The sequence below is a fragment of the Pygocentrus nattereri genome, chromosome 5 (genome assembly GCF_015220715.1).
Source record: "Pygocentrus nattereri isolate fPygNat1 chromosome 5, fPygNat1.pri, whole genome shotgun sequence".
In the NCBI taxonomy this organism is placed as follows: domain Eukaryota; kingdom Metazoa; phylum Chordata; class Actinopteri; order Characiformes; family Serrasalmidae; genus Pygocentrus; species Pygocentrus nattereri.
The window spans coordinates 34,762,997-34,780,058 of record NC_051215.1 but is presented as its reverse complement, the minus strand read 5'-3'; the positions used below and the strand labels follow the sequence as shown (position 1 = coordinate 34,780,058).

Below are 17,062 nucleotides of genomic sequence, written 5' to 3'. Positions count from 1 at the left end.
CATATAATGAAAAAGCAATTTTGTCTCACATTAAAAAAATAACATAGTAAGATGCAGGATGTAAAGATTGTTCAAGTTAAACTTACTATACTTTTCACTCCCCAGTCTATATGTGGAAAATTCACTGTTTTTGTGATGTCGAAAAAGCAAGGCATTTACATGATACCAGTAATTTGCAGTGATTTTTTCTGATTTTTTTGCCAAGCAAAATAAAATAACTGCTCTGACTATTTATCAGTTTGGAAATTGGTGTATATAGATCTTGGATTGAACAATAAGCCTTAGTATGTTATAAGTCCAGAATGGCATTTTTGACATAAGTCCAGACCCCCATATTGTTCAGGTGTCCTCCTATGCTCTTGATAATGTCTGCAACACAAATGTAGCCATTTTCTTTACTGTCAAATCACCAGTGATTCTGTATTTTCATTCAAGTTGTATTAAGTTGTTAAGTTTCATTAAGTTGTAAGTTGTATTCGGCACCATTGTTTTGTTTTAGTTTTTTTAACCATTTTGTGTAAAAGAAAAACTATTTCAGAGGAATTAAAAGCTTCAGATGTTTGGTTTCTGTCATTGCAATTGTGACCAGTTCTAACTAGATGAGTTTCCCTAGAATGTAACTTTTCACATCAAACCACTATGAACTTTATTTACATCTTAACAGTTTCATTGTGCAGAAATTTTGAAAAATGTATGGAATTCCCCTTCAAACCCTTAAAATCTTAAGGACCTGTATATGGGCACACTATGTAATTCCTGACTCTTACCAAACAAAACCTTGTGTATTAGTGTCAGAGTGGTTCCTGAAGACTTTATAGTTACTGAGTAATATTTTTTAAAGATTACTAACTGAATAATAAGCCAAGGGTTAGAGGGGTTACAATACTTCACTACATTCTGTGGTTCTCTGGACTCCAAGCACTGGAAACCCTGTCTGACGATGTAGGCAGGTGCACAACAGCAGGAGTAGAACACATAAGTGATTTCCCTCCATCCAGTTTGTGATGTTATTGTACACAGGTCCCATCCCTCTCTCTCTCTCTCTCTCTCTCTCCATCTCTCTCTTTCTCTGAGCAGCTGCCTGTGGGGGGCTGAAGCTCGTCACTGCCGCTGCTACGCTACTCCAGTGAGGAACTTTACCAGCAGCTACGCATATACACTGTGCCTCAGGTCACAGCTCGTGCCTACCGGTTGCTCTGTTCCTCTGTCCTTAATTAGTCCCCATCATGTGCCCCGTTCCACGACACACACACAGTCCTGCACTCCTTCACTCACATACAGCACACATGCGTGGCAGCATATGTCTAGCCTCTGCACTCGCACCTCCCTCCTAATGCTGTTTATATTTGCGGAGCTGTTGGAGATGAGGCCGTGACGAGGATGGGAAGTGACACTCACCAAACTCGGTATGTCCCCTAGCCAGCTCCGCCGGCTCCGCCGCTGTCAATTCGGCCTACATCAGCGGCACTGGCTCAATGGCAGCGTCTCTGACACATGTCACAAAGTTTTAAATGTCTGTTCTTTTCATGGGGGATGGCTGGGTGAGCCAGCCAGGGAAGAGATGACATTTTGTGTGGTGAGTCTGTGTGTGTTTGTGTGTGTGTAGGGGGGTTGGACTTGTTGTGGCTCCCTCTTCCTGCCTCCTCTGGCTGTCACTGGCACTTTCCTGTGAACATATCACAACACGGACAAATAAACCTTGTCATTTAGAAACGCCCGCACTAGTGACCATGCTACCCAGCAGCACGACAGGAGCAATGCGCAAAGCACAGTCGCGCAGGACCAAGGACACACACACACACACACACACACACACACACACACACACACACACACACACACACACACACACACGTGAACACAAACACAACCTTTCTGTAGAAACACACAAACTCAGCAAAATACAAGACACATGCACATAAACTTCCTGTACTAACACAGACTCTATGCAGCACACAGTACTGTGCAAAGGCAGGGACTTCACCGATTTAATTGTCAGTCAAAAGTATTATTAGGTACAAGTTATTCAGAAGCAGAAGACATGCTGTCGCTGTCCAATGAAAACAAGTGTCTCCAAAATGGTAAGTTTACAGCAGAGGCCACAACATTCTTTACTTTTAATGTAAGTTTTTTTTGGACAGCAACAAAAGCCTTACTGGCAGCTTCCAATCCATTCCCATTTGGACAGCCTTTATTACAGTTTCCATTCTTATCGAAAAACTTGATTTCACTTCCTCAAAGACAATGAGGATATTTTTCCGCACCTCTAAAGTTCAGTCTTAGAAGTTGGTGGCACTTTGTTCATCTCACAATTGATATTGAGGTCTGGACTCAATATCAATTGGGCGGTAAGTCTGTTGTTCTGAAGACTCTAGTGTTGAAACATTCTTTTTGTTTACTTTCTTTTATCTGTAATAGTTTCTTAATAGCTGAACATCGTGATCCACATTGTTGTCTTCTGTAGAATTTTTTTAGATCTAAAGCAAAGGCAGGGGATTTTCTCCTCTCTCTCAAAGATGGAAACTTTAAGTGCTGTTAATCTAATGGTGACAGTTTTGGTGTCTACCAGGTATAGCACAGTTGTTAGGAGTCCCATTTTCTCTCTATTCTTGATCTTCTTAGAAATATCTAGAGAAAAATCTGAGAATTAGAGAAAGACTAGTTTTTACTTACTTTTAACTGGAAAAATTCAACATTGCTCAACTGGCAGAATGAGGTTGGTTATTTGAGTTACAGTTGCCTTTCTACCATCTCAAACCAGTCTGCCCATTCTCCTCTGACCTCTCACATCAACAAGGCATTTTCGCCCACACAACTGCCGCTCACTGGATATTTTCTCTTTTTCGGACCGTTCTCTGTAAACCCTAGAGATGGTTGTGCGTGAAAATCTCAGTAGATCAGCAGTTTCTGAAACAGTTTCAGACCAGCCCATCTGGCACCAACAACCACGCCACGTTCAAAGTCACTTAAATCACCTTTCTTCCTCATTCTGATGCTCAGATTGCACTTCAGCAAGTTGTCTTGACCTCTACATGCCTGAATTCATTGAGTTGCAGCCATGTGATTGGCTGATTAGCTATTTGTGTTAACAAGCAATTGAACAGGTGTACCTAATGTGGCTGGTGGTATAAATTTGTGTTCTCGTGAGTGAGGCTTTAAGCAGTATTGACCTGTGCTCAGGTTGTGCTGGGTATTATGTGTATGTATAAAATAGTGTATGTATAAAACCCAGTAACATTCATATAGTTGTAAATTACAGTTACGGTGTAGAACTACTGTCCTTTCAAAAAGTGGTGGAAATAAACGGCTGTTACCTACAGTCTACCTTCAAAGCCTGTCACAAAACAACAGAAGTTACACATTTACAATCTGACTGAACAGTTGTAGTGTTGATGCTTTTATGGATTATAAAAAAGACTTTTGAAATATTTATTTTTTATTTTTTATTTTGAAAATAAAAAAGTCTTTTGAAATGATTTCAATGTATTACTTATTATAGAAGTCATAAAGGGCCATGAATTCACATTTTACTGTTTTTCCATGATAGTTGATAGTTGGCCATTGAGTGTATAATCAGTACAATGGTGAGCATACAGAGTCTTGTTTGTTAATGAGAATACAGACATAGACAAAGGAAGCTGACCAAAAAAAAGCTTTGTAGATGAATCTTTAAACAGAAAGATAAGTAGAATCCAGTGAGTGCAAAGTTGTCTATGAAATACCTCTATGCAATATCACTATAGCAACAGATGAAACAGGTATGTTTCAACTTTGTCTTGCCTTTTTTGTAGACTGTTAACTTTAGCTTCTTTATCATTTGTTTTTGTTCAACATGCAATTTAAAAGAGATTATTATACAACCTAAACTCTAAATATTCATGAGACCAATTCAGTTGGTGTGTACTGCAAGGAGTAAATTTGTAGCAATGATGATCTCTATCAGATTTTTTATAGAATAACAATTTGTTTTGTGATTATTATGTATGAAACATTTACATTTATTTGCATTTATGGCAATTTGGCTGACGCTCTTATCCAGAGCGTCTTACAACATTTTAAACAGTATGAATTTTAGGGTGCTTAGACCATTCTGAATATCACAATAATTTCTAAAAGTTTTAGAAAGCCTCCAGTGGCAATAGAGCAAAACAAGGTAATGATGTCTTTACCCCAAAAGTGCACATATACATTATCTCAGAGGTCATTAATATACAAACAACAGAGGCCCCAGAATGGAACCTTGTGACACACCAGTTTTAACAATAATGGCTATGGTGTCTGTTGTTGTTGGTTTTTTTTTTGCTTTTCTTTGTTTTATTTAGTCTTTTTTTAAATGTTGTTTTGGCTGGTTTATTATAAATAAATTATTTATTATTGCATTATTATTATTATTATTACATACATGTTGTACTCTCTCTCTCTCTCTCTCTCTCTCTCACACACACACACACACACACACACACACACACACACACACACAGATCAACATATGTGCAATGCACGCGCATACACAGCCTCTGACCCACAGACAGAGCCATGTAGCCAGTGCACACAAAAACATTTCACTGGGCTATGTGTGACCTTTTCCTCAGAGTATGCACTGCACACTGATGCTCTGAGCTCAGCCTCCGCATTATCGGCATATCCCTCAGCCCTTCTTCACAGAGGCAGCACACTCAGGAGAACACTTAACACACGCTAATTAAACAGGCTCAGGCACAGAGCCCATCAGAACCATAGTGTCGAAAGAGGAAGAAAACTCATCTCCATTCATAAACAACACTGAGGTTCCACTGTAGAGCAGAGACAACTGAAGTCGATCAGCATTGGAAATGGAAGAAATGTAAAAATGCATGATCTGAAGGTGACAGTTCAACTTTGATTTTCAAACAGTAGAAACAATTCTAATTGATGATAATAATATTCAAGAATATTTGTGCTAATTTTTTGGGGAAAAAGTCAGATTCTTGGACTACTTTACACATTTAAAAAAAAAAAAGATGTATCATATGTTTTCCACTGCTGTGTGTAGTGTATTTGTGAATTGTTAGAATTTTTCAAATTATAATGATGCATCAGGAGCTTTCATGGTGCATTCAATCACTTCCTAAAGAATTATAAAATGTTCTGAGATTGATATCTTTAAAAAAACATGACATCAATCATAACTGGACATCACATAAAGGTAAACATGCATAAGGAACTGGGAGTCCACATCAAAATGAATGTTCACTTTTTAAGAAATTTTAATAATTGCCCATTTATGTAAATCAACTATATAAAGACTGTTTCACATACTACCAATAAAACAATTACAATACTGTTTTTTTGGATAATGTAATTTAATTTGAATAATGAATGCTCTGCTCAATAATGTTAATGAATAGATTATCTTTGACTGCAATCTAAAATGCTTAGAAATGCACATCTCTGTAGAAAAAAACCTAAGACTACACCTCTCCTAAATTAGAACAGAACAAAAGTGTGTTTAGTGGATAAATCATTGACATGACTAAGTATAATTTAGTGTACATTAAGGCAACTTAATACATTTAGCATGCTTAGATCTTTGGTTACCCTGGTGAAATTTACCATTACGTCTTGCTTTGGTGCAGAGTTCATCGTTTAAAATCGAAAATACAACATTCAAAAAGAAAAACAATGAAGCATTCAAAGTAAAACATGAAGAAAATATTGAATATAAAACATTTCTCAAGCATACTGTATCTAATGTACTTGATGTGTGAAACCTTCCACCAAATGTTTTGGCCATCACTTCTGAAACACAGCACAAGCTGTTATAGACTTTTTTATTTTCCATGAGCAAAAGTTAGAGAGCAAGTCATTAAAATGGTGTGAATAGGTCCAAAACCCACATGAGGAGGCAATCAGAAGTGGATTGGAGAAAGTTGTTGACTTCTCTTCCCCCTCCCTGCAGTCCTGCTCTCTCTCTCTCTGTCTCTCTCTCTCTGTCTCTCTCTCTCTCTCTGTCTCTCTCTCTCTCTCTCCTCTCCTACACCCAAGCAATGAGAGCAAAGCTCATTACCTCCCACTTTCCCTGCTCCTCCAGGCTCCTGCACAGCAACATCTGCCCCCGCAACACACCAGCTTCACGCAACACACAAACACACACACATGCTTAACATCACCACACATACACAGAAGCATACAAGAGGCCTCAGTACAAGGAGCCTGCAAAATGCCCCTCACTCGTCAATTTAAAAAAAAAAAGTAAAAAATACTTTGAGCAAATACACTGCTCAACATGTTCATCAAGTGCTTTCTATCAGAAAAAGTTCAACTTTCTAAGAGCAAATTATTTGAATAATTATTCTAAACAATATTACTATAATCTCAATAGTGATTATCATTAAGTGACAAAAAGCAGTTCAAAACATTCTCACACAATGTTTCCTGAGTGAAAAGTTGACTAAAATTACAAAAAAAAAAAAAAAAAAATTATATATATACTGTCACTGTCGTATCAAAACCTCGCAACTGCATTTTGTTCAGTTTTATTTTCTTTATACTGTTAAAAAAACACCAGCTGCCCTTTACATTGACTTACACTGAATGTATCATGAGGAGTACAATGACACACAAAAGGTCCAAAACTACTTGGAATAAAACATACATTAAACTGAAGAACACTTCTTTCTCCTGTGAAGTTTTTTGGAGATGCGAGGTTCGTCAGTGACAGTTCATACTTAACTCTGTTATTTGTCCACTTGCTTTCTGAACACAAAGTGAGAATGAACAGATGGAATGAATAGTGTCTCTCTGTGTGTTTAACTTTAGCTTTGACTTTGAGGGCGGCTCATCCTGTGTGTCCATGTGGGCCCGCTGCAGCCTCAGGTGTGACCTTTGACCTGAGGAGAACAGCGGCTGGATGAGGCAATCCATCATGGAACATCGGCTGTCAGCACAGGCGCTTGGCTTGGTGTGTGTGTATGCGTGTGGTGTGTGTAAGCGTATGTAAGTGTGTGTGTGTGAGTGCAGAGGGGTAGAGCTGCTTAAAGGCAATCATGTCAGTGTGAATGGCAGTGCTCAGCCAGAGAGAGAACGATGTGAGATGGCAGCGATGGCACACTCAGCAGAATGCACTACAGGGCTGTGTTTGGCTGCTTAAAATGCATGCGGCAATATGTATATTTATAAAGACACGCAGGAGGATATCTTTATAATGCCCCCCTTGCATGCTCGTCCACCAGCCTGTCCATCCAACTGTCTGTCTGTCTCTCTGTCTGTCAGAGTTGGTCATTGCGGATAAAGCGATTGCCCTCTGAATGCTTGCCATAGTAGACATAGCGGCACTTGGCAAACACCCCTGCGAACAGACACAAAGAGAGAGAACAAAGTGTCACAGTGATGTCATACTGGCCTGTTATCAATACCTTTGATTAACTATTGTTGAGTGGAAGGACAGATCATGGTCTCATGAGGCAACACAATGAAAAACAAAAAAATAAAATATAAAAATAAAAAACAAGACTCAACAAGTTAAACAAGTACAATTAAATAGTATATATGTATATAAAACATTTCTTCTTCAAGCCACACCAAGTCATAATGCAAATACAGATGCAGTTCTAAACAAATTCAAGGGTGAAAGCTAACAGTGTCTTCTACATAACAGTATGCATTGGCATTTAAAACATGCAGAGATCCTTCATATATATTGTAAACATCAGAGACCCCAAAATAGATCCCTGTAGCACACCAGCTTTAGCAACAATATGACTGCAGTGTTTGTCCTTTGCTTCGTAAATGCTATTTTTTGTTATTATTTATTACACATGCTCAAGTGTACATATAAGTACACATTTCCCCTGCTGCAAGTATTTGAGCCACCTTGTTGTCTGAGGGGCCTTGATTCCCGTAGCAGCCATAGGCCATAGTTGCTGCACACTAGCTTCCATGGCCCAGTCAGTAAGCTACCTTGGTTGTGTGTGATGACTATAACTGGGCCAGTTCAAAATCATAAATATTATTGAAATATCAGTATTAACTTTAATAAGCTCAATAAGAATGGTTTAGTATTTTGAACTGAATAGTATTTTCATAATATTTGATTATATAAAGAAATATTATTACTAATCAACTAAACAGTATATTGAGCATTAGTGTACTTATCACAGCAACACACCACATCGTAGCTTGCTTCATTCCACATACCAATGGTGTTACTGATTACTACATAATTGTTACCAGTGCATGTAACTGTATTTCATTGAGTTTATCTAATATGTTTTGATTAATACTATTATAAACAACATGCTCAAAAATGCCATGTCATAAATATTTCATATAGTTTCATATACTTTGACTGTAATTTCAGCCTATGTTCATTACACACTGAAACAATGAAAAAGGCCTCTAGATCTCAGAATAAAAATGTCAAGCAGAAAAAATACATGCCTGATCAATAAAACACAAAACATTTATTACTTGTTATATTACTGTGCTTGGCCATGAATAGACATCACAGTTTTACCAGAGTTAAAATTCTAATGCAATTTTGCCTGCAATGATTTTATTAAATGTATATGTGCCTGTCAGACACTGAGAGCGAGCCCTCCTCTGTCATTTTCTCACTCAAATTTTGGCATGAACGGTGTGTCAGGGGATACAGCGCATTCGTCTCAAAGTCTAAGAACACCAGAAAGACAACATTTGGCCTGAGGGTGCTGTCTAGACAATAACAAGCAGAGAACCTGCCTTCCTCTGTGTGTGTGTGTGTGTGTGTGTGTGTGTGTGTGTGTGTGTGTGTGTGTGTGTGTGTGTGTGTGTGTGTGTGTGAGAGAGAGAGAGAGAGAGAGAGAGAGAGAGAGAGAGAGAGAGAGAGAGAGAGAGAGAGAGAGAGAGAGAGATATTTAGAGAGAGGTCATTATCACATCAATCTCCACTGACTGAGCACATGTATCGGTTAAAATATTTGTACATGTGTGTGCATCAACATTATCACTTGCATATTAGTTTAAATAGCACTTCTGGCCTCTGAACTTATTATTGAAATGCAGCAATTAGCATGTTTGTCCCAATAATATCTCCTGCAACACTATCAAGTATTAACATTTACACACCAGCATTAGTCTTGTAGATTTCAGCTACGTGTGGTGGATGCCCTGACCAATCTGAATGTTGTGTAAGTGTTGTTATTAACTCAGCACGCCAAATTACTGGCATATCTGCAGTGCTCTACAAATGCACAGCCTCACTGCTGTTAATAACGATTAAATTGTGCAGCCCTAATGTGCATGTGTGTGTGGCTGAGTGTGTATTCTGTGACAGACTCTGGGAGGTCCGAAACATGAGAATAAATCTTTCTAAAGAAGCAGCAGGCATGGCTCTCATGCTGAGAAGCTGATTCTAATATCACCCACTGGCGCGAATCTGCCTCGTTTCAAATACGATAGCATGACCCGCTGTTTTGAATGAAATTTTCTATTTAAAGATTTATTTTGTGCATGTCCACTAGCCTCCTCATATTTTGCAGATAAAGCATGCTGCCTTTCAAACCATTTTATTATTTTTATTTATTTACAAGTGATGACAGAAAGTCTATTCTCCAGTGCTCATGTAAAAACAAATGTTCAATTTTATGATAAAGGAGTTTAAGGAAGCATGAAATTGTTAAATATAAAACTAAGCGTCTGACTAGCAATCTATTCTGAGAATTTGGTGACGGCCTCTTAAACTGCCACCAAATGAGTTATGATGCGTTGTATGTCCAAGTGACCCAGAGTAGAACATCAGAACGTAAGTATATACAATTGATCCTTTCCGGTTGGTGTGCTACTGTGTTTTCTATTTCTGTATAAAAGATGCACAAGGTTTCTTTTATTGTTGGATGCACTGTGATTTATTCTGAGTGAAAACAATTACAGTGCATCCAAGTTTGGATCAATAAGCACATATTATCAATTTGTTTAATATTAATAGTAATAGTAATAATAAAAACATAGTAGACTACTTGTGGCTTATATTCTTATTTGTGTTTTCTTGTTTAAAAAGGTAGTTTGTGACACTAAATAAAAATGGACAAATTTTCAGCTTTCCTAGAGCACACTGCACATAAATTAAATGTAACAACAGCACCGATAAGTCATGTGATTCATAGAACATGCTACATTAAACAGCAGAAACAGCCACATTTTTAAGTCTGTCTTAAAGGGTTAAAGTTCTAGAACATACTGTTCACTCTCCAGAAGTAAGCTGAAAGCCTGCTTTGAATGAAATGTTTTTGCAATGTCACCAAAGCCAGTGCATTTACATATATATTCAGCCTACAGCAGCTTAGCCCCACCCATTCATGCTAATGTTATAAAGGTGTTTCACCCTGCAATGCTGTTTACATAGCAATACAAGGCAACCAATCAACAGGTCATTTACATGTATCAGATTTAAAGGTTTGATACACCCACACAAACTTCATAAGTGGATCTCAGGGAAACAAAATAATGTAAGATGTAAGATATGAGCATAAACAGTATGCTCGTACTGACACACATGTGCCTCTTTTTTCACTGTATATTGCACTGAGGAAACAGACGAATTTACTAATTTTGTATTACAACAGACTTTGATATTTGAGTGTTTCAATATTTTATTTTGCGATAGATGTACTCAAAGTGAATACTTGCATTAGAAAAATACAGTAATGGAATGTTTTTATTGGATTATTCTTCATAATTAAGCCCATGTAGTCATGCTATTTCACTTACATTTCAAGTATACATAAAAATAATTGGTTTCCATGCCTTTCTTAACAGTTACACATGGAATCTGAATTTGCCTATGGCGTACATTCTGCCCTTACAAGAAGGCAGACACATTTCAGGACTAAACCAAAAGATGATTTGTTGGAAAATGTCCTCCTCGTGCCTACTATTCCGAAATGCTGCTGGAGCTGAATACACGGCCTGGCAGTGACAGCTAGAGGAGCTCAGTTTCAAGACAGGACAGCGCTGAAATGCCAGAGAGAAAGGAGAGGGTGGAGAGAGAGAGAGAGAGAGAGAGAGAGAGAGAGAGAGAGAAAGGAGGACTTGATGGATATGGTAGACTGCAGCTAGGTGTCAGCGCTTTAGTAAATGAGGCAAGGACAAGTGGCATTAATGCTGTCAATGATCTCCTGACAGGAAAACAGATACGGCACTGGCCGCAGTTTTTAAATAGACATCAAGTGCATTAATGACAAAAAAGGGCAGGCTTCAAACGAAGAGGCTGAGTGATGGGTGAAGGAGGTGGCAGCAGCAGAGCTCGCAGCGGCTTGTCGACGTAATCCAAAAAGACACTGTCAGAGGAGAGAGAGACAGGCCCCCGATCGCCCGCACTGACACACAACAGAGATGAGGACAGAGATACTGGTGCCATATTAGTGCCACGCATATTCTAACACCAGTCTGGAGCCTAAGCAAACTTGACACGCTCTCCCTTCCTTCTTTCCTTTTCTCTCTCTCTCTCTCTCTCTCTCTCTCTCTCTCTCTCTCTCTCTCTCCTATCTTGTCCACCTCCCTCTCTTGTCCAAGAGCAGTGTCTTGGCTGCCATGGCGCTGCACTGTGGTGCACTCCTCTGCAGAGCGAGTTAGTGGCAGGGCCTGTTCGTGTCAGGCAGACGAGCGGGACGAGCGCAGGCCCCAGGATAAGCTCAGTCAATCTAAATTTGGACTTTTGTAGAGGAGCGACGCTCATTTTCCTCCCCCATCTACGCCGTCCCCACAACTTGAGGTGATCCAAACAGTGAAGTGTGAGGAGCTGTCCACTCAGATCAGATCTGTGTCCATGTAAGTGTGTATGTGTGTGTGAGTATCCCCTCGGTCTGCCATGCGCAGACTGGGTAGGTTTGGTGGGGGCAGCAGACACTTCTTCCTGTCTGTGTGTATGTATGGTAGGTGGGGGTGGGGGTCTCCAGCTGCTGCCGTTGCCTTGGGGACTAAGGTGACTCCCTGTATCCAACAGCTTACACAGTATGGTGGGGCTAGCCATATACTTCACCTTCATAGTGATCACCAACCAACACTAAATAAACCTACTGCCCAACACAACACAAATACATACCACATACAAACAATGTAAGCAACATTTAAATCACTTTTTTGAAGGGAGTGGCTTGACCATCAGCATCAAGAGCATCCAGGGGCCAGTGCCAGCCAGTAGTGGTTTGCTACAATATTTAACCTTGAAGCAGTTTTAGAATGACTCAGTAAAGAGCCCTTTCCATTTCAAACAACTTACTGAAACGCTTTGGTCAGTCTAGCATTTATTCTAAAAGTCATTGGGACTTCCAGAAGGCCTAGAGTGATTGACCAGAAAACTGGTCCCACCCACTGCAAGTCAAGATGTGATTGGCCTAACCAATGTAAGAGCTAGTCTTAGAGAAAGAAGTATGTTATGCATTGAGTTGTTTTAGTAGGAAACAGTAACTCTGATACAAGTATTGTACTCTTATTAACCAAATAAATAAACCATGTTGAATTTAAAGGCTACATGCACAAAACTTGGTTAAGTTATGTTTATTCACAGATTTATTGACTACAATTTGATTTTAAGTTAACACTGGCTTGTTAAACTGTCCCAGTAGGGCTGCTGCTCCATACTGCAGAATGCACACTGTGTGTAGGGCAAAATTTCCCTGTCAGAGTCTCAGCTCAGCAGACAACTCACAAAAAAAGATCTCAATAGAATCCAAATATTTTAAGCTATAAACAAACACAGATACAAATAAAGCCATTGCATTTATACCACTCCTATAGGGCGCTGGTGTGGGAGAGCGGAGTGAGGGAGAACACACATAGCAGGGCAGACTCCACCACATTACTGTTATAGCAGAGTCTGATGAAGCAGACGTTAGTTGAAATACAGTAATAAATAAAAGCTGTGTGATTGATGAGGTGCTGCATTGCCCAGCACTTGGTGCTGATGGAGGCTGAAACTGAAGAGATGCAGACTGAGGAGTTTATCATGCTCTAGATTTCCATGGCAAATGCTGCAGGCCTGGGAGACGTCGGCTTCCCTCCGCTGGCCGGCCAATTCACATTGAGCCATGTGTGTGGAGAAGGAGAGAGAGAGAGTGGGAAAGAGAGTAAGGAGAAAAAACATGAGGCCTGGCCAAAGGCAGGGAGAGTGTGTTCAGTGTAAACTAGCAGTCAGCATGAAGTGTGATAGAGTGCAGCCTGGTCTGCATACTGGACGCCCAGCCACAGCTGGACCCTCCACTGCTTACATGGTAAGCGGGGGAAAGAAAGAAAGAGAGAGGGGAAAAAGAAGGAATGCAGGACAAGCTATTTCTTACATAAGTTGCTAGTGGAAAACAGACACACCAGCCTAAGACTATGGGGACGGCCTGATGAGCTGATAGTTAATACAAAAGACGATTGTTTCAGTACCTGGCATCATGTAGTCTTTCTGTTTGGTCCAAGTCCTGCCTGACTACATGTATCCACACACAGACGCATACTAGCCATTGCTGTCATAGATTAGAACTTATCTAGAGGCTAAAGTTTCCATGGTGTATGTTCTGGCACATGAACAGTCAAAGGCAATGGTATTATCATGGTGTACCTGGTTGTTTTTAGAGGACTGGATTATTGTCAGGGGTGGAGTGGCAGGTCTGCTCATCTTCAACCTCAGCCGCAGCACTCTCTGAGCTGATTGCAAACAATAAGAGCCCTCCACTCGCTCTCTACAGCCACCTATCACATTACCAGCTATAGGAACCTGAGAGCTACATGTCCTCCAACTTTGCCTTTCACCCGCTAAAACAATGTTGAGATCATAAAGACACATCTGGAGCATCAGCTGTGAACATGAATCCTTGGGAAGTGACTCACCAGTAAGAAACAAAGCCACACTGTTTCACTTCAACAGCTACAGATTGGTGACAATTTAAAGGAAAAACCTCATAGTAAGGTGGTAATTCCAAGTCTTTGGAGCTGTATTCCTTCAATTGGTGTTTTAATGATGGTAATGGAGAATGCTGTAGTTCCAAATCTTACAGAGATGTTTAGTTGGGTTGATATATGGCCATGACATTCTATTTACATAATTTTTACTTACCAAATCTTTGGTGACCCTTCATTCCCTGTGGATGGGAGCATTGTCATCAGGATAGATAATATAGGGATAGAGATATTATCAGGATAGAGATAATGTCAGGCAAAAGGTGATCAGTCAGGTGATCAGCCTATACTGTAGACCACACATGCACTCACCCACCTGTTGACAATATGGTGAAGGATGGCTCATTTGACCATGCCACTTTTTTCCACATCCCTTTAGACCACTGTCTATGGTTTTTACACCACTTAACTCTCAAATGTGTACTAAAACTTTACTATAGCATCCCTCCCCAGCGGTATTTGTGGACAGACTGTTCTTGCTGGCAGTCTCAGTCGCATGAGGAACAGCTACTCTTCTGGCTTCCTTAGAAATCACATGCTAACTATCACTACTAAAACAGTCACTTCGAGAAGATTTGACGAAGTTTCTGAGGCGTTATGATAGTTTTGGTAGTGACAAAATTAAATTTCAATAATTTATTTTAATAAAATAAGTAATTAAGATAAAGGGTAAAACTGTTTTAGTCTAAAGTCCAAGTCAGTTAAAGGTCCAAAATCCAAGTTCGATAGAGTGATCCATATACAGCAATGCTCATGCTCAGGTTTGTAGCATAGCTGTTTTGGGTATAAGTCTTTATATTTACAGCCTCACTCACCAGCCCCTGGAAAGACCATACCAAAGACTCAGATTGGCAATTGAAAAATTGACCTTGTTAAATCTATTGAAGTGCTCTGCTTAAATAAGCTCCACGAAAAGAAAAGGGAAAAAATCAACAGCTGGCTGAAGTGTGTTTAATGATTGCATTCTGCATACAATCAGCTTCCCTCTTTTCAAGGGGCCATCAATATGTCAAGGAAAGTCATATCCAAAGGATGTAGCCCTTAGCATCAAGGTTATCTATTCTCTGCAAGGCTGCCTTCCTCACTTAACTCTCCCTCTTTCTCTCTCAGTGCCTTTCCTCTGCTCTTACTGCATTATACACTTTCATCAGATCTGCAACCAATTAGAGTAATCATGTTGTAGGGGAAAACAAATTAACAATGCAGTTAAACGTTCCTTATTATCTGAAAGAGCTGAAATAGTACCTGAAGAGAAGATAGTCTGGTAGCAGGGCTGACAACCATGAGGACATGAGGGCATGTGAGTGTAAGTTATGGTCAAGTTAATCTGCAGTCATGGGCATGTGCTCTTATTCAGACCTCAGTATATCTGCTTCAGTCACTTTATCAATCTTCATGAAGATGCTATGATGGAGTCTTCTTGGCCAGTTACAAGTAAACTTACTATGCACAGTGAATTTAAACAGCTAATTCTGCCTGTGTTTCCTTTTCCCTACAATCTAAGTGCTTACATGACAACCTGTGTTAGAAGGAGGAAAGTAATTACAGGCTATTGGTATATATTTGTTGTACAATGCATGTGATATACTGCACACATACATGATATGTACCGACCACAACAGAAAAGGCTAAATTGTAGCAATCATTAGTTTTGGCCCATGTACTCATAATTTAATTAAAATCACAAATATTCATAAAACCTTTACTAAATGAGAAAAAAAAGTGGTTCCTCGCTGCTACAGGTTGGCAGTTTTCTTCATATAATTCTTCTCTTAATATGTGTCATTAAAGTTCACTTATTTAAATAAAGTTCCCAAATTCTCAACATAATATTATCACAGACTTTAGTTCACTGCTGCTCCCATAATCCCACTGCTGTCTCATGAACTGTAATGTATACAATTCACCATATCCCAACAACAAATGTAACTGTGACATGGCTATTTCATTTTCAGTGAATGTCGTGTATTTAACTTGTCATGAAAAGCCTACAATAGTCCAGTACAAGACAGATGCTCAGCTTATTACATGCGAACATGTGCACTAACGAGGAGACTGTTCAGTTCCATTGTCCCTCAAAAGAGCTCAGTAAGGTTAAGATTAATAAATGATAAATCAATGTGATGATCAGTCTACTCAGGCTTTTGCAGAGCTCAGTAACACTGACATTAATAACTTATCATAACTGATTTATCATTCTACTCAGGTTTATTATTTGTATCAGCTGATCCCCACATTATTGTCATTATCAGTGTTGAATCGGTATTGAAAAAGAAAAAGTAGTGCATCTCCAGTTTCACTGTGTTGTGACCAGCATTACTAAAGGGCTGTTTTAACACCCTTCCTGAAGGCAGAGCTCTGCACATTACTGCATCCACCAAGAGGTCCTTCAGAAGTCACAGGCCTAGCCAATAAATATCAGCAACCGGCAGAGATAAATATTCAAATACATATTCATAGAGCAGCTGTTCTCCCCTGTCTCCTCTAGGAGAGGGAGAAGGTTATACTGAGGGAAAAAAACAAAGACATTTTGGCACTTATTACATTTGGGCCCTGGATAATGTCACTTATTCAATCAAGAGGGGAGGTGAGGTAGTGACGGCTTGTTGGGTTGCACTTCAAATGGACCCATGTGCAGCTACAGTGGAGCAGCTTTCAGCCCAAAGCTGATGATGAACCACAAACTACTGAGATAGACATCGATGTGAGACCATTTCTTTCCACTGATATATGTTTTGTTCTTTGGAGGAAGGTGATATGAGCCGAGCATACTACATCAATCTGGGATTTAACTGTCTTATAGGTCAGTAGGTGGGGTGATGTTAAAAGTAAGCACCATTTACACAGAAATGTCTCTTTGGCATGTGGAATGTGAAAGACACCTTGCAGAAAGTAGGAAAAAAAAGAACTTCATCTGTCTTCTAGGCCTCTTTTTCGTGTATCTGTGGCTGGCTGGTTGTCAATCATCTGTCAGAAGTCTCAGAGGGAAGTGGAATGCATGTGCTGCAGAGTTAAGCTGATGTTTGTTCTATTCCAATAAAAAATATTTAGTCCATTAAACATAAATAGCTGTCATTATGATGCATGCACTGGGTGCAAGCCTCCCCATTTCCCAGTGATGTTTATTACAGCCAAACAACTGCAGCACCTGCATGTTTTCAACT

At 39.5% G+C, this 17,062-nt stretch overlaps 1 protein-coding gene across 2 annotated transcripts in view; it reads right to left on the bottom strand.

Moving 5' to 3' along the window:
• Positions 1-5,261: 5,261 nt before the first annotated feature.
• lrmda (leucine rich melanocyte differentiation associated) overlaps positions 5,262-17,062 on the bottom strand; it is a 307,782-nt gene continuing 295,981 nt past the window's right edge. For both annotated transcript variants that reach the window (XM_037538447.1, XM_017722492.2), the window contains exon 7: positions 5,262-7,327. In XM_037538447.1, the coding sequence (XP_037394344.1) occupies positions 7,248-7,327 (80 nt within the window). In that variant the 3' untranslated portion in view covers positions 5,262-7,247. The remainder of the gene's footprint in view (positions 7,328-17,062) is intronic.